Source organism: Sphaeramia orbicularis, chromosome 7, assembly GCF_902148855.1.
Source record: "Sphaeramia orbicularis chromosome 7, fSphaOr1.1, whole genome shotgun sequence".
NCBI classification, from domain to species: Eukaryota; Metazoa; Chordata; class Actinopteri; order Kurtiformes; family Apogonidae; genus Sphaeramia; species Sphaeramia orbicularis.
The window spans coordinates 22,498,161-22,518,823 of record NC_043963.1 but is presented as its reverse complement, the minus strand read 5'-3'; the positions used below and the strand labels follow the sequence as shown (position 1 = coordinate 22,518,823).

The following is a 20,663-nucleotide window of genomic DNA, read 5'->3' as shown; positions in this document are numbered from 1 at the left end:
CACTCTGACACTATATTTAAATCCATTAATATATTACAGATCCAGTCTAGAAGCAAATACTGTGACTTTTGATAAAACTAACATGAAACCTATTCATCTTTTAGCTAAAAACGTTAACTTGCATCTCTTGTGTGGCAGCTGCTGATGTTTTTATTCACATTTAAAAGGGTTACATGAGTGAGCGTGTGGCGTATAGACGATCTTTGGTGACATCACTACACTGCAGCCGGAGCCAAACGTCAGTCACGTCTCTCCGTTACGTCCTTACGGTAGGAAGTACGTCCAGCAGCCAATGATGAGGGTGCTCTGTCTAGGTGACAGTGCCCGATATGCTGACATCTGACATTTAGGCAAGAAATTATGCACATTGAGGTGGCTGAACACGCGATGTGACTAAGGATTGGAGTCAGATATGAGCAAATTGCTCGTGCCAAGCTAGCTGTGAGCTTAGCCGTCACCAGCGCGCGCCGCTCAGCTGATGATCAGCAGCAGCAGCAGCAGCAGCAGCAGCACAGATGAGGAGGCCCTGAATGTCCGACTGGCGACGGTGTAGTGCAGGTATGGTTTTTATTGACCTGTTAAAGCTCAGATGAACTGTGAGGCAGTTGAAGAGGTGTTGCATGATCAGGCATTTGAAAGGAAAGAAGAGAAAAAAAAAAAAAAAAAAAAATCAGATTCTATAATGTCTGCTGCAGGTAGACATGCAGCTGTGGCTCATGTCAGAAGCTGCATTTCACATCTGGTTATAAAGGATCTACCTCAGTGTATGCATAATTCACTGTGTGCGTGTGATCAGGCTTCAACAATCACAAAACTCTTCAGGCATGTTTGCACTTGGTGGATATACTGTAGTATTAACTGCATCCCTGGTTTCCTATTACAGTGTAGGCGCTATAGCAATAATTAGATTGGTGGAGAGAGGTGCAAGAATCGATGTGCTATTGGAAAATAAAGCATTGGAAGACTTGTGTTGCAAAAGCAGATGCTGTCCTCTCCTACCTCCATCCCACTACTACGCATCCAACTGCTCTATATTTGTTACCTTGCATGTTACTCAGCTATAAAGTCAAAGCAGGCTGCAGTAGTTCTTTTAGCATCAGTCTATCTTATATCTGCAATAAAGGGTTTTGCATTCTGTTGTTTTCACAACTGTGCACTCTTTCAAAGCTCTTGGTGCAAAAGCAAAAACACACCTGCACACATCTATTAGTCTAACACATGATGCAATTTGCACTTCAACCACCATAACACTTCATAATTTACTCAAAAGGGACTCAATTGTAGAATATGCACTTTACTATGAAACTACTTTGTCATTCAATGCACAGTGGGATCAGATTAAAGCATTGCAAAATAAAAGAAACCATAACTATATATGCGTCATTACAGGTCTCTGCAAATTTTCCATTTGTGTTCAGATACTTTGCATTTCTAGTGCAGCAAGAGATACAACAGCACATGATACTCCCACTAGAAATCTACTGTAGGTCAAATGCTGATCCACAGTGTTCTTTGTATTTTGTCCTTTTCACATAACTAAGGCTGTCACACAACATTCTCCCTTACCTTGAACTTTTTATTTAAAAAAAAAAAAAAAAAATCAACAGCATATTTTCTTCAAAAATCCTCCACTATCCATAAATATTTGATGTCAAACAGCTAATAACAAACTTGAACTGTTTAATTACTCTGCTATTGCTGCAGAAATCACTACTGTGTGAATTAATTTATAAGTTGCATTCTTGGATTGTTTTCTGTCTGATAGTCCATGACTTGCATGCAATATATGCATCAGTAATGGTAGAAAAAAGCCCTATAATACTATGCCTATATTGACTATAGGTATGTGTATTTTTTTAAATACAGGAACAGTGTGTATAGATGGTAAAAAGTCATACATTTCTGTTAAAGTTTGTTTTTAAATATATGTAGCTATTTAGTTTAATTTGTCAAAAAGTGATCTCATTTTTTCAGATTTTGAGCTGGAAGTTAACTGTTTTGTGTATCCAGATGTTGATGGTACCTACTATTTTATTAATGATTTTTGTTTGCAAGAAGTGATAATTAAATGCATTTTATATGAAATCATTACACACAGTTTAGTTCTTGTAGTCTATTGGACATGTTATGAGAATTACTCTAACAAAGCTGTAGCCTCTCTTTTGCTGCGTCTATGAATATTTAAAATGTTTCTTTTAAGATTCTGATCTTCTTCTCCAGACATGGCCTCCCAGCTCCAGGTGTTCTCCTCTCCCTCGGTGTCCTCCAGTGCCTACTCTCGTTCAAAGAGGCTCAAAGTAGAGAACCCTGCCTGGGACGTGTCCAACCAGCTGGGGGACAATGGTTACTACCAACAGAGCCCCACACAGGGTGCTGCACCCTCCACTTCAGCCTCCAACTTCAACCCGGTGTACAACTCCAACCAGGTGCACCCTCAGACAGCGGGTTCCAGGGAGCAGACGGTGGTACGGGCGGCAGACAGCACAGGTAGCCTTCGCGGACCTCCCTCGTCCTCTTCCTCTTCCTCCTCTTCCAGCCGTCGCGTCAAGGATGCAGAGTCCTCCTCGCAGCCGTGCGACCTCTACCATAAGCAGTACAGCTTAAAGCGGAAGAGCGAGGAGGTGGACAGCAGCGACAGCGTCCAGATCCTGGAGGAGCTCTCAGCCCCTGTAGTCTCCAACCGCACAGGTGGTGGCGGAGGAACCACCACAGCTCAGTCGATAGCACATTCCACTTCTACCACGAAGAGCAGCAACTCCCACAGTGAGGGCGACTACCAGCTGGTGCAGCATGAGATTCTGTGCTCCATGTCCAACAGTTATGAAGTACTCGAGTTCCTGGGACGTGGGACTTTTGGCCAGGTGGCAAAATGCTGGAAACGGGGCACAAATGAGATAGTGGCAATTAAAATACTGAAGAACCACCCCTCATATGCACGGCAAGGCCAAATAGAAGTGAGTGTGTTATGTGAAAAGAATAACATTAGATAAAATATGGCAAAAAATAAATAAACTTCTTCTTCTTCTTTTTCTTCTTCTTTTTGTTATTATTATTATTACTATTATTGCTCCTAATTTCTTCTGTTCAAATACAACATATACCAGCAGTGGCCAACCCTGGTCTTGGAGAGCCACTATCCTGCATGTTTTAGATGTATCGTTCTTCCAACACACCTGATTCAAATGATAGGCCTATCATCAAGCTCTGCAGAAGTCTAATAACGACCGTCAGGTGTGCTGGAAGAGGGAAACATCTAAAACATGCAGGATAGTGGCTTTCCAGGACCAGGGTTGGCCACCCCTGACGTATACATTTCTTTTATTTATTTTCAAGAGGGACCTATTGACATATACTTCCATTTTAAAAAGTAGCTTCAAGTTTTCATCAAAAGGAAGTGTTTGGTCAACCAAATGAACCTTCTGTTCTCCTCGTATGCATTTTATTTCATTGTAACTAATAGATTGTTGTCATACAGTGACAACCCTTCACCATGCTAATACATTTGTCTTCCATTCCTTTTGCAGGTGAGTATCCTTAGCAGGCTGAGCACAGAGAATGCGGACGAGTTCAACTTTGTCCGCTCATATGAGTGTTTCCAGCACAAGAACCACACGTGCCTTGTGTTTGAGATGCTGGAGCAGAACCTTTATGACTTCTTGAAGCACAGCAAGTTCAGCCCTCTGCTTCTGAAGTGTATTCGGCCTATTCTGCAGCAGGTGGCCACTGCGCTGATGAAGCTGAAAAGCCTGGGTCTGATCCACGCTGACCTGAAACCAGAAAACATTATGTTGGTTGACCCTTTAAGGCAGCCCTACAGAGTAAAAGTCATTGACTTCGGTTCTGCTAGCCATGTGTCCAAAGCTGTTTGCTCCACCTATCTGCAGTCACGCTATTACAGGTGAGTGAGTTCGCCTGGAGAATCAGTTCACTGTTCGCTGAGTTTCTTAAAAGTCTGCTGTAATGTTGACATCTGTTCATTTTAATGTCCTTGCAGAGCTCCAGAGATCATTCTAGGCCTTCCTTTCTGTGAAGCCATTGACATGTGGTCTTTGGGATGTGTTATTGCTGAACTGTTCTTGGGATGGCCGCTCTATCCTGGTGCCTCAGAATATGATCAGGTCAGGTCTACCACTCTCAAACATACTTAAAGGTTAAGGCGTGTTTTTTTTTTTTTTTGGTTTTTTTTAATTAATAAACAATAATCATATCATGAATCATATTAAACAGTTGTCAAATGGCCAAAATTGTGTATCACTAAATATATAATTGTTCAGTAAATTTAAGTGGGATATGATTTTAAATTAAATAAAATTACTTAGGACTGTGCTGGATCATATTCTAGACAAACAAACCCTGCCTCATATATAAAAAACAAAACAAAACACTACAAGCCTCTTTACAGTAAAACAAAACAAAAAAAATCCAAGTGATGTGTAAATGTCTGTCAGCTGTAGCACAAATTAAAGCAATTCTGTTATTTTTTACTACTGTTAACATACCATACAGTCTACTGCCCAAAGCATTTACCTTACAACTCCCCTGAATCCTGTTTATTATAAACCAGCCCTGATTTATTCATAACCTGTCTATTCTGAATATATAGAAGGTAGGATAGCTTCTGCAATGGGTGCATTTCACCATCAAATTAATCTCCTTTGTGTCCTCTTTGTGACTAAGGATACCAAAAGAATGGTGTTAGCTCAATTTCAGTTTAAGTTGTTTTTAATTTGTATCCATTTCTTATGTAATTCATGCAATTTTAAAGCATGATTTGGCTTTGGACAGTTGAATAATTAACTATATTGTTTGCATTGCATCAGTTTGGCAGTTGACAATCCTTCACCACACATTGTACCTGTTAAATATTGGTACATTCAGCCACTGTTTAAAATTCAAGTGTGTGAGCTGATAAAGAGCAAAACATGCAGTAATTTTGTTTCATCCTTGGACCTGACAGTTTGTACGGCATTTATCTCTCTCAGATTCGTTACATTTCCCAGACCCAGGGTCTTCCTGCAGAGTATCTGCTGAGTGCAGGGACAAAGACCAGCCGCTTTTTCAACAGAGGCCCCGACTCCAGCTACCCCCTCTGGAGACTTAAAGTAAGGGACACCACTGTCAATAAATGGACAATTTGATATGAGCATATTGTGAGATGTTTTCATTTTTCCACAGACACCGGCAGAGCACGAAGCAGAAATGGGGATTAAGTCAAAGGAGGCACGAAAATACATTTTTAACTGTCTAGACGATATGATGCAGGTGAGCGCTATTGTCGTCGGGGCTTTTAAAAGACAACTCCCCTCTAGAGATGCAATGTAATAGAATCAGTTAGTTCATCACAAAACCCTGAACAGGACCTTTCATACATTCAAACAGATTTACTGCTTCGTGTTGCCTTTGCAGGTGAACATGACAAACCTGGAGGGCACTGACATCTTGGCGGAAAAAGCTGACAGACGGGAGTTCATAGACCTGCTGAAGAAGATGCTGACACTAGATGCAGATAAACGGATCACACCCATGAAGACACTCAACCACCCCTTTGTTACCATGACACACCTGCTGCACTTCCCTCACAGCTCACAGTGAGTAGACGTCAGTTAATCATCTGCTCATGAGTTTGCATTCCAGGTTTTGTTCATCTGTGCTTGTTTTTTTGTTTTTTTGTTGTTTTTTTTTCCAGTGTGAAGTCCTGCTTCCAAAATATGGACATATGCAAGCGTCGATGCAGCGCCTTTGAAAATGGAAAAAACATGTTCGCTAGTAACAATACACCAAGTGCAGCCACCAACCTCACTGTCACCTTCAGTAGCCAACTAAACCAGCACAATCAGGTGAGAACGCCATCCTTACACAAATCATATTCATGGTTATTTTAATCTGTTAAAGCTTTTTCTCATATTAATCCAGTGTGAACTAGCAGGTTACATGAACAGCTTTGTCATATGAACTTTTCTAAATGTTCCAGATGGCTTCTACCGGGGGCCAGTCCCTGTCCCTAAGCAGTAACGTCCCATTACTCAACTACCAGCCCGGCCTCTACCAGCAGGCGACTATTAACATCCCCGGGCTGACACAGCAGGGTGTGCCTCTGCAGACCAGACCCACCCAGCTCTGCACCCAGACCGAACCCTTCCAGCAAACTCTCATCGTCTGCCCACCCACCATCCAAGGTGAGAATGCACTGGTTTAGTCTTCAGAGATGCATAAAAAATGTCACACCTACTTTATAAAATGTATAGCATCTCCAGAAATGTAAATGATAATGTGAATACATTGTTTTGTTTTGTAAAGCATGAGAACATTTTTTCTAAAAGCACAACAATTAAAGGAGCTTCCTAGAGCTGTGTGATATAACAGTACATATCAAAATACAGCACATTTTCTGTAAATTCTTGGAATACTGAAAATGGCCTGAAGAAAAAAAACATTTCTTACTATATTATAATTACATACTCAACATAAAAGGTACTTATGCATATTTTCATTTCATTATTCATTGTTTTTCTTTAATTATAACAGTGAGTGAATAAGTGAATTGAGTGAATAATCAGTTAAGCCTAAAGATAAATGTATGTATTATTACATAAAATGTAAGAGGGTAAATAAACTTTTTTGAGGTTTGATTTCATAAAATATAGAATAGAAAATAGTTAAAAATCTTAAATCAACATCTCTACTACTCTTGTATTGTAGCAGTAAACAAGAATGAAAACAGGCTTTATCTGAATAGTGGAGTGTGAAATAAAAGTAGACATGGAAAAGTTTCAAGGCAAAAAGAAAAACAACTCACAAAATAAATACAAGGAAGTGTTTTACAAAAAAATGTTGCAATAAAGAATGTAAGTTGTAACACATCAGGTCAGTTTATCATTCAGAAATGTTGATACCAGTACAGACATTGATACATTGAAATTGGTACCAATTACAATTTTGTCAATACTAATTTTCTGTTTTTAACAAAAAGAATTACAGTATGCATTATGATACAAATATTTAGTTGAATTTTTCAGCTCATTACCTCCGCCAAGGAGGTTATGTTTTTGCCAGGGTTTGTTTGTTTGTTTGTTTGTTTGTTTGTCTGTCCGTTAGTGTGCAACATAACTCAAAAAGTTATGGACAGATTTGGATGAAATTTTCAAGGTTTGTTGGAAATGGGATGAGGAAGAAATGATTAAATTTTGGTGGTGATCGGGGGTGGGGGGCCCACGGGGGGGGGCCACTGATCATTAGTGTGCAACATAACTCAAAAAGTTATGGACAGATTTGGATGAAATTTTCAGGGTTTGTTGGAAATGGGATAAGGAAGAAATGATTAAATGTTGGTGGTGATCGGGGGTGGGGGGGCCCACGGGGGGGGGGGGGGGGGGGGGGGCACTGATCAGCCTTGGTGGAGGTCTGCGCTCTCCGAGTGCTTCTAGTTTAAATTTTTCTTCACTTTTGTCATCATTGGCATCAATGGACAAGACTGTTTTTCAATACTTGTTAGAATCTAAAGTATTTGTGGTTCCTGTAAAAGTATAATTGTTTAGGACCCAGGTCTATAAATGTGTATACCATTAAACAACAAATGTTTTTCCATTTTCACTCTATACATATGTTTATTACACAGCCCATTGGTTCCCTGTACAGCAGATGGAGTATTTTCTTTTCCTTTACAGGTCTTCAAACATCCAATAAACCTTCTGGTTACCCTGTGAGGATGGATAACTCAGTGCCCTTAGTCCCTCAAAACCAGTCGTCCCAGCCTCTTCACATTCAGCCGGGCATGTTGGCACAGGTAGGACCCACTGTTTGACCGCTCTGTGGGTGGGGGTGGGGTGGGGGGTTGCATGCCCATGCCAAACACATGTTCCTATCCCACCTCTTTGTTTTTTTTTTGTTTGTTTGTTTTTTTAACCTACCTCTCCTGTGGAAAGTAGTTGAGCAAAGTATGACGCAGCTCTTTTCAGAGTGTGTTTGTCATCTTTAAACCTCCACTCCCTCCACCCTCCCTTCGCCCCCTCCTCACCAGGCCTCCTTCAACCCGCTGATGTTAGGCAGCCTTTATGCCCCAGTAGCAAGACTGCCCCATGTGGGCTCAGTACGCCTGCCGGTTGGCTGTAGGGTTGGAAGCCCGGGGGGTTTACTGGATCACAATCTCTCCATGCTGGTAAAGCACCATCTTCTCAACTAAAACTATGGTTGAAATAGTTTTCCCTCTTTCTTTCTAACTTCTTCCTCCTGCCATGTGTATATCAACACTGCAGAGCATGGGAGGCATGTGAAACTCACCAGTCCGGATTGTGCTTTATTTGCTTGCGGCCTCAAAGAAAGACAAAGCCTACATAACTCCTTGTTGTTGCAGAAGTGTACACAGGGTTTATATTTTTCATCGTATTTAAAATTTACAGTCTTATGTTCTTTTACCTGATTAATTTTATTGTCTCTAACAGTGTAATATTTGTCCTTAAAGGTATTTTTATAGTCAATCAAAAGTCAACATCTTGTCAGTTTAGTGTTTAATTATCTGTTAAGAACTCCCTGGAGTCACATTTAAATCATGCACAGATTGTAGAATATCAATATGTTCATAAATATACTGTAAAGGGTAGGATTACACAGGCTGCACTGCTATACTTGTAACATTTTTGATACTCGATACCTCAGCTAGTATCATCTTTCAAAAAGCAATAAAATTCTGCCAGCGAGGCCTTTATTTGTCTTCATCGTCTTTAATTCAGACTAACAGATCGCTTTCATTTTTAGGTTCGCTGACTTATTTCTGGATGCTCTCTGTTTGCTCAGAGCTGTTAAGCATGCGTACAGCAGAGACAGCTTAAGTGGAATATGTTTCTGTTTGTCGTTCTGTGAGTTTGTTTTGGCTCTCTCTGACTCACAAAGTATTGACTAATTGTCAGGTCACTTTGGCAGGAACTATTACAGCTCCGTCTGCACAGGAAGGCTGACGATGCAGATGGAAGCCACAACACATCATCTAACATCTGACATTTAGCTGTCAAGATGTGAAAGTTTAGAATTAATGTCACATCTGAGATACAAGTGGGTCTTTGGGGAGCATGCTGTCTCGCTTTATGACAGATGGAAAACACTTTGTCTGTGCCTACAGGCTGCATGCGCATAATTTCATTCTCTGAGAAAATATTTTCAACTTTTTTCCGCTGTGGTAAAAAAAAAAAAGTGGAAAAATAGTTTGACCGCATATATTTTGCAGTTTTTTTTATTTTTATGTGTTTGTGTGGATACAGCAGGGCTGGCCAGCAGGCACACAGCAGATCCTCATCCCGTCCACATGGCAGCAGATGCCAGGCATGGCCATCCATAATCCTGGACAGGCTGTAGTACCTGACTCACCCATGGGAGCCCCTATATCTGACAGTCAGCAGGCCCCCGGCTGGAGGTGGGACCCCATACTGCCTTCAAGACCAGTCATTCTGAAAGTGAACTGTTATGGGTAGTTTACTAAATATCAGCAACCGGAGGTGATACCCGTTGTTCTGTTTCTCCGCAGGGGTCGTCATGGCAGCCAGTGTGACGGCGTCGGTCAGCAGGACTCTGGTGTCGGTCGTCACGCTGCCTCTCAAAGCCACAACTCAGGGGCCGCTCACAGCAGGTCCCAACAGGGCAAGAGGTCAAAGGCTCGACACGCTGAGAGCAGAGCCAGGTAACCGCTCTGAAAATCTACAAATTATCTACAATTACGGCGACACGTTGGTGCAGTGCCTCACAGCAAGAAGGTCCTGGGTTGGATTCCAACACCAGTCGATGGGGGTGGGACCTTTCTGTGTGGAGTTTGCATGTTCTCCTTGTGTCGGCGTGGGTTCTCTCTGGGTACTCTGTCTTCCTCCCACCATCCAAAGATATGCACTGACAGGCTAATCGGTTAATCTAAATTTTTCATTTTATTTTATTTATTTAACCTTTATTTAACCAGGAAGAAAATCCCATTGAGATTAAGAACCTCTTTTCCAAGGGAGTCCTGGCCAAGACGCAGCACAACACATAGTTACAACATACAGTTACATTATACAGTGACAACATACAGTAATTTACAGGACCAGTCAACCTATGTAAAACACATGCAAGTCATTGAGATATTCTCTAACACTCTGAGTTTGGATTTAAAAGCATTCAGAGAGATCAATTCAGTCAGTTTCCAGTCTCTTAGCAGCATATTCCATGAGCAAGGAGCAGAGTACACAAATGCCCTTTTACCCAGCTCTGTACGGCACAAAGAGGAACAAATGCTCGTTTGATCTCAGACAATAAGATTCAATATTTCTTCTTGTTATTAAACTGCAGATGTAGGGAGTCAGTAGCCCAAGTATGGCCTTGTAAATAAAAGTGTACCAGTGTCCCAGCCTCCTAGTGGACAGGGCAGGCCAACCCACTCTGGAGTACAACTCACAATGATGTCCTGGCTTTAGAATTAGTAATAAACCTCAGAGCAGCATGATAAACTGTGTCAACCATCTGAAGATATTTGGATGATGCATTCATATAAAGCACATCTCCATAGTCTAACACCGATAAAAAAGTGGCAGTGACAAGGCGCTTTTTTACATCAAAAGAAAAACACAACTTATTTCAAAAGTAAAAGCCCAGTTTAAGCTTTAACTTCTTTACCAGGTTTTCAAATTGCCCATAGGTGTGAATGTGAGTGATTGTTTGTCTCTATATGTCAGCCCTGTGATGAACTGGTGACACGTCCAGGATGTACCCCGCCTTCACCCATAAGTAGCTGGGATAGGCTCCAGCGACCCCTGCAACCCTAGTGAGGATAAAGCGGGTTCAGAAAATGAATGACTGAATGAATAGATATCTACAATTATCATTCAATAGCAGTAAAAGCTGCAAAAAAGAATGCATAGAAATGAAACAGGCAATCAGATTACTCTGAATACATCTAAACACAAATGAGGCTGTAATTGAATGAAAAGGCAAGTACATTTTGTAGTAAATATAAAACTGCCTGATTTATGTTTATTAAATAATTAAAGGTTGTTAATTGATGAGATTTCCACTTAAAAGTAAGTTCTTCACAGACAACATCTTGACAAGACAAATCAGATCTTGATTGTGACAATAGCATTAATAAATCATGATTAATTTTGCATTTTGATTAAGGTTCTGGAAAGATTCCTGGGCTCTGTTTAATACAGAGATGTGATTAGGAAGGACTAATGTAATCAGTGTTTCAGTCTGACATTTTCCTATCCCTATCTAAAGCACATTTATTGGCTACAGTCACGGAAAAAATAATTAGACTACCCCTGTTTTCTTCAATTTTCTTCGATTTCTTGTTCATTTTAATGCCTGGTACAACTAAAGGTACATTTGTTTGGACAAACATAATGATAACAACAAAAATAGCTCATAAGAGTTTAATTTCGGAGCTGATATCTATCCATTTTCCATGGTTTTCTAGATAATAACTAAAATCACTTCAGTTCTTACATCAATAGCTATGACATTATACTGACAAAAACAGTGCTTTTAGGCATTCCATAGTTTCTTTTCTGTCTGTTTTAGTCACATGATACACACAGGAGTTAGTACTTGATTGCATACCCACTTTTTTTGATTGCTTTTGATGGTCTAATATTTTTTTCCGTGACTGTATCTATAAGGAAAGTGAACTCCATTGTTTATTAGAAAAGTGCTGGATTTTGTATCTCCACCATCAACCCGACATTAAAAAGTAGCAGGTCTATCACTAAGAAACTCTGATTCACCGTGACACAATCAAATCACTTATTATATCTGTAGCAAATGTTGATAGCAGTATTTCTGTGAGTTGATTGCAAATATTAAAACAGATTTTGCATTTGCTCCTAAGCCGTCAGTGAACGTCTTTCCTCCTCCCCCAGGCCTGTGTCGTCAGTGCATTCGGCCGCCACTGTGGTCCACAACACGTCTACAGTCGCCGGTGACCAGTCTCAGCCGATCGTCATCTCTGACACACCGAGTCCTGCCGTCAGCATCATCACCATCCACAGTGACTCAGAAGACGAGGACGACAGGAAGTACCCCGCCGCCTGGTGAGCTCACATCCAGTCTAGTTATGAGCATGAATTAACCCATTAAGACCCAAACATCCACCATCGACTAAAATCATCTACTGATCTAAAATGTTTAATACCTGTTGACCCACTAATCCTATCAAACCATGTAAATAATTGTTGTAAAATACAGTTTGTCATCTTTTCGGGGTCATCAGATATGACCCATTTGGATGTTCAGAGAAACACCGTCATCTTCTATAATAGGGGTGTCAAACTCATTTTAGTTCAGGGGCCATATTCAACTAAATTTGATCTGAAGTGGGCCGGACCAGTAAAATAATTACATAATAACCTATAAATAATAAAAACTCCAATTTTTTGTCTTTGTTTTAGTGTAAAAAACCCCATTAAATTATGAGAATACTTACTTTTATAAACTATCAAAAAAAAAAAAAACCCTGAAAAAACTGAAATTTAAATTAAAATTTTAACAATATTATTCCTGAACTTATTATTTCTTCATGTGCATTATGGATCAGATCTACAAAGACACTAAACACTTAGTAACAGGCAGAAAAATTGTTAAAATTGTGCTTGATTTTGTTTAGACATTTCAGGTTGTTCATATTTGTTCAGGTTATTCACATTTTAGTGTTACAGGGTAGTTTGTAAATGTAAATGTAAATATTTTCATAATTTAATGGTATTTTTTGCACTAAAACAAAGAAAGAAAATTTAAGTTGTTAATTCTAGATTTTTTTGGGCTTAATTCAAGATGTTTTTTACTTAATTGAAGATTTTTTTTTGCTTAATTCAAGATTTTTTTTTTTACTTGAAGATTTTTTTTTGCTTAATTCAAAATTTTTTGCTAAATATGACTTTTTTTTGGTTTAATTGAAGATTTTTTTACTTGAAGATTTTTTTTGGGTTTAATTGAAGATTTTTTTACTTAACTGAAGATTTTTTTTTTGGCTTAATTCAAGATTTTTTCCTTAATTCAAGCTAAAATTTTTTTGCTCAATTCGACTGTGGAATTTTTGCACTGGACCCTTTGTTTGACACCCCTGTTCTATAACGTTGATTCATGAGTAAAACCCATGGAGTTTGATCAGTGACAGTGGATGGAGACACTTGGTTTATGTTCAGTTAATGATAGATTTGAATGAAAACGTCACTTTTTCCTCAGTTTTCCCTGTTGTTGATATAACCCTCAACTTTACTCTGTGCTTTTATAAACAGTTACATAATCAGTAAATTAAATATAGGAAAATACAGTCACGGAAAAAATTATTAGACCACCCTTGTTTTGTTTTCTTCAATTTCTTGTTCATTTTAATGCCTGGTACAACTCAAGGTACATTTGTTTGGACAAATATAATTATAACAACAACAATAGCTCATAAGAATTTAATTTCAGAGCTGATTTCCAGCCATTTTCCATGGTTTTCTTGATAATAACCAAAATCACTTCAGTTCTTACATCAATAGCTATGGCATTGTACTGACAAAAACACTGCTTTTAGGCATTCCATGTTTTCTTTTCTGTCTTTTAGTCGCATGATACACACAGGAGTTACTAGTTGATTGCATAACCATTATTTTTGATGACTTTTGACAGTCTAATAATTTTTTCCATGACTGTACTTGATTTACACTGGAAAAAATACAAAATATAGAGCATAATATTAGACTAAATGGCAATAAATCACTTAAAGAGTAAAAATAGAGAAAAAATTCATTTGGGAAGTGACATAAAAGTAGCTCTGGGTCTTTATGGGTTAAAAGTGGATTAAACTGTTAGGGTTGCACATCTTTGGGCTTATACAGGGTGACACAAAAAAACGGGAACTTTTTAACAATCCAATAAAACCAAAAGTGATGGAAGAAAAATATTTTATTCATAGTAACTGAAACCTTAAAACATGCCATTTAAGAAACAATGATGGAATTTTCATTTTTTGAAAATTACTTCCTGTAGATGGCGTCCTCCTGTACGAATGCATTCTTGAAATCTGCTGTTGAGATTCCTCATTGACCGCTGCAACATCTCACCTGGGATACTGTGAATTTCATCCTGAATTCTCTGTTTTAACTCATCCAGAGTTCTTGGTCGAGTCGTGTACACTTTACTCTTGAGATAGCCCCACAAGAAAAAATCACAAACGGACAAATCTGGCGATCTAGGGGGCCAGGGAACGTTACCGAATCTTGAGATCACACGGTTACCGAACAATTCTCGCACAGCCGCCAATGGTTACTAAAATGGGGGTGTGTTTACTTGCTCAAGGTCACGGTCTCGCAGTGCTGCCACTTGCTCATGTCTGCCAATACGCACTTCAAAAATTCCCGTTTTTTTGGGTCACCCTGTAATTTTTAAAAAATGAAAATTCCATCATTGTTTCTTAAATGGCATGTTTTAAGGTTTCAATTACTATGAATAAAATATTTTTCTTCCATCACTCTTGGTTTTATTGGATTGTTAAAAAGTTCCCGTTTTTTTGTGTCACCCTGTACTTTAACATCTCTGAATAAACTCTAGTTGTTGACTCTGCTCTTGTTTACTTGTGCAGCTCTGGTACAAGCCAGAGGACCAATGTGATCAGCTGTGTGACCGTACATGACTCCCATGACTCGGACTCATCCACCAGCAGCCCCTTGAGCCCCAAAAGCACCTCACAACCCACCAAGTCTCTGGCCATCGTCATGCCCTCTGTGAAGAGTCAGCCTGGGGAGAGCACAACCCACAAAGCTCCGGCAGCTCCAGGTCCTCCACTCAGATACACATTTAAACACAGATTTGATCACATTTTAGAATTTTTCTCATTGCCCACTGACTTTATTTAATTATACTGACTACACATGGTGGTCCTAGGTCTATAGGTTATTTTACCATCAGCCCCAAATCAGTCTGTTTGGGACAGTTTGGAAAATGAACACACAATGAAAGCAGTGATTTCTAAATTTGCTTTGACTTGTTTTTCATGGTAGACAGTTTGGAGACAGGATGTGTACAATCAAAATCATCATGATTTGGTACAAAGGCAGCATCCAGGTTAGGTCTGGTCCCTCAGGAGAGAAGATGGGCTGAGGATCACCAATTTGCCCTAGAATGTGTAACAATGAATGAGTGAAAGTTTTGTTTCAGACATGAAAAACACAATACAACCACCAACAAAGCAAATGCCTGAAGCAAATTATCAGCATAAGACAAACAAAACAAACAAGAAAAATTGTCTGTTATACAAAAGAAGTATTAAATACAGTTTTAGTGGTTTTTTTTTACACATCTGAAAACAAGAAGGAAGAAGTAAAGGCTCCAAAACAATCACCATCCCACCAGAAGAAGAGGAAAAAAATTTTAAAAAGAATCATCATAGTAACAATAACGTCTTCTGTGCATTTCCCATCCCAACTTTTGATTCAGGTTTATAAATAACTTGACTGTAAGAGTAATACAGGTCATTTCACCCAATACTCCATCTTAATACTGGAAAAAATCTAAATCTTATCAAGTATATTTGTGTCATTTCTAGTCAAAATATCTCATCGCACTTAAAATAAGACATAATCACCTAAAGAGTAACTTTTCAGTGAGATATAAGAATTTTTTTTAGACAATAGGTCTTGAAAATCTTATTTCAAGAAATCTTACCAAGATACTTTTCTCTTGTTCCATTGGCAGATTTTTTTTGCTTGAATTAAGCAAAAAAAAATCTGGAATTTAGCAAAAAAAATCTGCCAGTGGAACAAGTGAAAATGATCTTGGTAAGATTTCTTGAAATAAGATTTTCAAGATCTAGTGTCTAAAAATAAGTTCTTATATCTCACTGAAAAGTTATTCTTTAAGTGATTATGTCTTATTTTAAGTGTGATGAGATATTTTGACTAGAAATGAGAAAAGTACACTTGGTAAAATTTGGATTTTTGCAGTGTAGCAGCTCTTTATCCTCTTGTAGTGCTTACAGTGTTTTGTGGTTTTTCCTGGTAGATCAAGCTACAAGTGGCTCTGGAAAGTCCAAGAAGGGTTCAACGCAGCCGTCCAGTCGACTGGGAGATTCCAGCACCGATCGGCATCAGCGAGCTGCATCCAGCAGATCTCAGCCCCTTAACCTGAGTCAGGTAATAACTAGGGGTGTAAGAAAATATCGGTTCTGCAATATATCACTATATTTCATTTCACAATACTGTATCGATATTAAAAAGTACTGCATCAATATTTTTAGGTATTTATTCAAATGCAGATATTGTGGAGGTTCATTTTTGTTTATATTTATTATTTAACACGCTTTTATTAAATAATATTAGTTCCTTTGTTGGGATCACACAAAAATAATATTCTGATGTTAGTTATGAACAGAGGTGTGTAGTAACGCATTACATTTACTCTGTTACATTTACTGAGGTAACTTTACATAAATTGTACTTTTAAGAGTACTTTTAATACAACATACTTTTTACTTTTACTCAAGTATATTTATGATGAAGAAAAGCTACTTCTACTCCATTACACTGACGTACATTCCGCTCGTTACTTTTATTTTTGGTCATTTGTTAAAGCACGAACCATTTGTTTTGTTTTGTTAGAAAGACTTCTGCCAAAAACTCACATGATTCACATGAGTTGAAGAAGTTAAAAGAAAATATGTTCAAAGATATGTAGGCTAACTGGTAAAAGTAAATAGAAAACCATGCACAGTATCTGCCTCCATAAGAACAGACTAGATATTAATGTGATGGAACCAACAATGATTATTACCAGGTGTATTAGTAGCTAGCTGTAATGTTCCCATATATATTTTATTTTACATTTCATTTATTAATTGTTGAATTTAAAAGAACAATAAATATGATGTTACTCAGGAAGTACTCAATACTTGAGTAATTTTTTCATTAAGTGCTTTTTTACTTTTACTTGAGTAATTATTTGAATGACTACTTTTTACTTGTACTTGAGTAATATTTTTCTAAAGTAATGGTACTTTTACTTGAGTATAATTTTTGGCTAGTCTACCCATCTCTGGTTATGAACTAATAGAATATGAACATCTGAGCAGGATCTTAAACTGTAATGTCTGTAAAACATAATTTAAGTTTGAACACAGGAACGTTTGGTGATATAGCATTAGATCCTGTTCTGATCAAATAAAAATGTGTTTAGTATTTGTGCATATTTCTGGTGTAATTCAATTCTTTAGGGAAATAATCATAAAAAAAAAAAAAATTGCCTTTTTAACAGTATCATGATATATCATGTCGTGATCCTAGTATTGCGATTTGTATCGTATCGTCAGATTCTTGCCAATACACACCCCTAGTAATAACCCCCAAAATCAGAAGAATTCGTAGAGTCTTATTTTGCAGCTAGGACAGTGTTTTCTGTTGTTTTAGGTACAGCAGACTGTGATGTCATCATCCCATGACCAAACAGGAAGCAGCTCCCTGAAACGACAGCCCACGTACCCGCCTCCTGTCTCCTCCCACTCATCCTACCGGCTTCACGAAAACACCATTTTCAGCTCAACTCCCAACCTGTATGCCTACCCGGCGTCTGCTGCCCTCGCCTCCGTGTCCCAAGCCGTCGACCAGATGCAGGGGGGCTCATCCCGCCACAGCAGGGCGAGCGGGGCGTACTCCTCCCTGGCGTTGCTCCAGAAGAACAGCGGCCTGGCCTTGGGGGGGTCTGCTCCGGGACAGTACGGAAACCACCACCACCACCAACAGCAGCAGCAGCAGCAGCCGCCGCAGCTGGGGGGGCAGCCTTTCCACCGCTCCAGTGCTACTTATCAGCGAAAGCTTAACCAGTATCCATACCTGTAAAGACTGACGGCTGAGCGGGACAGAGGGTGGCGCTGTAGCTCTGCATGAAGACCAAAACGGAGACCGAGACTAGAGAGGAGCACAAGTTCACACGACAGGGCTTGTTTTCAGCTTGGCTTTTACCTTCCCTTTGTTGTCTGCTTTGTTTTTAAGACTTTCTCTGATTATTTTAGATAAAATAATCGCAGAATGCATTTCAATTTTAATCATGATCTGCTTTTCTTTTTTTTTTTTTTTTTTAGAAACTACAGACTTTTTTTTTGTGTTGCATGTGTGAGTGCAGTCTGTGGGAGTTTGATCTGTGCCACTGGTCGTTGTGTTGGCTTTCAACTCCAGCGCATTAGACGTGAGGTTCAAGTGTATACTGTCATCTTTAAACACCAGAGTGCATTTTTATTTACAGGAGGAAAAAGTTTTTACATTGTTCCACGGCACTAGGGGACAGATCGATCTGAAAATTATTTTACAACTTACAGACTGCACAGTTAATTAATTTTTGATGTGTAATGCCCCAAATTTGGATTTATTTAACAAGTGTGTGCTGATGAGAAACTGGAACTTGACTCTTTAGCACTGTTATGCTGCTCTCTTATTATTATATTATTATTGTTGTTACTATTATTGTTAGAATCATGAAATAATTGTTTACAAGTTGCATTAACATGTACACAATCGCCTTAGCGTACTTATTTAGGCCAATCTCTTTTTCTTACATTATATCTAAATGTCAGCACATTGTAAAAGACTTAAGTTAGACTAATATATTTCATTTATGAATGTATTAAGTGTGTGTGTTTTGTGTACTATAAAAACTAAGAGAAAGTATGTTTATGTAATGTACTGTGTAATGATGTGTCACTGTGTTCTGAAAAGTCTTCAGATGTTTTCCAAGTTTGTTCTGTTTTATTACTGATCGTTTATGTAATTATATTTATACGTTTAGTATGTTGAATGATGCAGTACATTTAATTGTAGTGTAAGGTGAGATATCAGAATGCATTGTCATTTTTTTTTTGGTTTGTTTTTTACAGTTTTAAAGTTAAGGTTGCATGTGTCTGACATGGAGTAGCATTCAGGGGCAGTGTGTAAACTGCAGCTCCACTGTATTTTCAGTGTTGCAGAAGGACACTGCAGTGTTATGTGTAATTTGTACGACAAAGACTTTAATGATATTGGGAAAATTTTCAAAGCTCCTGTTTTGTGAAGTGATGTCTGTGAAGTAAAGTGCACATTAAATCCGATTGGGTATCACACGGTCATGTAAAAGTAAAGCCATTTAGATGACAACTGTAAAATTCACAGTAATGCATTTGAATTCACTTTCTGAATAATCTAATCTGAGAAATATAATTTAGAAAAATATTAATTGATGTTTAGTATTTAACTGCTTCTAAACAAATCATTGGTTTAGTGAAATGATGGATGTTCTTACAATCCTGCTGTGTTGTGAAGTGCTACATGACATAGAACACACAATGAACCTTAACCCGTATATACAATAAAATCTTAAAACAGGATTTAGGATGTATTTATTCTATGACTATAATATCTCAACACAACTGAGCACCTTTGGGAGACTTTGGATCTTTGGTAGAGTTTCATACAATTATTGTTCATTTATCAAGATAGGGGTAGTTGTTTGTTTACCTGCTTTACTAGTTTCAGCTACTTCCTGTAGCTGTCAGAAGCGTCACAATGATGTTGCTGTGACGCATCTTATAGGCTGCTCAGGAGGGTTGGGTAGACAGCTACACAACAACCCCAACAACTACCCCTGTCTTGATAAATTAACTATCTACAATAATGACTTTGGATCTTGTCGCATAAATACACTCCTGATCAAAATTTTCAGACCAGTTGAAAACTTGCAAGAATTTACATTTTGCACTGTTGGATCTTAAGAAGGTTCTGAGTTTCAAAATGCAAAAGGAAGAAATGGGAGTGAGACAAAAAATATTGAAGTAGGCAATTTATTGAAAACTGAAATAGTTCCTCAGCCGATCACAGCCTTCAAAAGCCAAAATCTGCGCAAAAATGTGGATTCAGTTTTATTTTTGAGTGAATGAATTTATTTTGGTTTGTAAATCAATCATTGTACCCATTACAACAATTGTAACAAACATAAAAACCAAAAAAGGAATAGGCGAGAAGCAGGTTTTTTTTTTTTTTGCCAATCGTTTTCCCCTGTACAACATCGAGCATTCACACCACCAAAAAAAAAAAAAAAATCTGCCATCTCAATTCAAAATTCCTAAAAATTTTAAACTTAAGGCTCTTTTTTTTTTTTAAACTTTGCCTAAGGAGTGAACCACTTAAATATATCATCAGGTCCATTCCATAATTTTCTGTCAGGTATTCACACTGTCATGACCTCCTGATGGCAAAGGCTAATGAAAAGCTTTCTCTCTATGAACATAGTTGGATTGTTGAGCTGCATAAACAAGGCCTCTTGCCACATGCCATCGCTGCTGAGGTTGGACGCAGTAAGAGTCATTTTGAATCCACTGTCTGGAACTGACATCCATTTTTGTTAACTTCCCTCGCCATCCATCTCTAAATGTTCTCAGTTGGATTTAAATCAGAAATAAACTGCTTACTCAAATTTTTTTTGGTCTCACTCCCATTTCTTCTTTTTGCATTTTGAAACTCTACTTAGAACTTTCATAGGATCCAACAGTGCAAAATGATAATTCTTGCAATTTTTCAACTGGTCTTTAGATTTTGATCAGGAGTGTATGTTCCTTATTATATGCACAGCCTGGAAAAAAATTCTACACTCGTCTCTTACACTGGACCACCTTTAGCTTTAGTAAAAGCACACATTCACTTTGGTGTCAT

General features: G+C 38.4%; 1 protein-coding gene across 3 annotated transcripts; it reads left to right on the top strand.

The window, feature by feature from the left end:
* The first annotated feature begins 246 nt into the window (after positions 1–246).
* On the top strand, positions 247–19,342 carry hipk1a (homeodomain interacting protein kinase 1a). 3 transcript variants are annotated; one of them, XM_030138210.1, is made up of 16 exons: positions 247–558; positions 2,221–2,954; positions 3,525–3,898; positions 3,995–4,118; positions 4,983–5,102; positions 5,176–5,262; positions 5,407–5,588; positions 5,687–5,837; positions 5,972–6,176; positions 7,665–7,783; positions 9,255–9,403; positions 9,515–9,667; positions 11,874–12,044; positions 14,579–14,772; positions 15,997–16,127; positions 17,397–19,342. In XM_030138210.1, exons 1-16 carry the CDS (start codon positions 531–533, stop codon positions 17,823–17,825), a joined length of 3,351 nt encoding a protein of 1,116 aa, XP_029994070.1. In that variant the 5' UTR covers positions 247–530; the 3' UTR covers positions 17,826–19,342. The 3 variants fall into 3 exon arrangements, with proteins under 3 accessions (XP_029994070.1, XP_029994069.1, XP_029994071.1); XM_030138209.1 differs by having other exon boundaries at positions 9,252–9,403; XM_030138211.1 differs by having other exon boundaries at positions 9,252–9,403; positions 17,323–17,424.
* The last annotated feature ends 1,321 nt before the right edge of the window (positions 19,343–20,663 follow it).

Excerpts from the sequence above, each read along its gene's own strand:
- hipk1a (XM_030138209.1), top strand. The coding sequence starts at position 531 with ATGTCCGACTGGCGACGGTGTAGTGCAG. Across the intron at positions 2,955-3,524 it reads CACGGCAAGGCCAAATAGAA|GTGAGTATCCTTAGCAGGCT; the intron begins GTGAGTGTGTTA and ends TTCCTTTTGCAG. Across the intron at positions 16,128-17,396 it reads AGCCCCTTAACCTGAGTCAG|GTACAGCAGACTGTGATGTC; the intron begins GTAATAACTAGG and ends CTGTTGTTTTAG.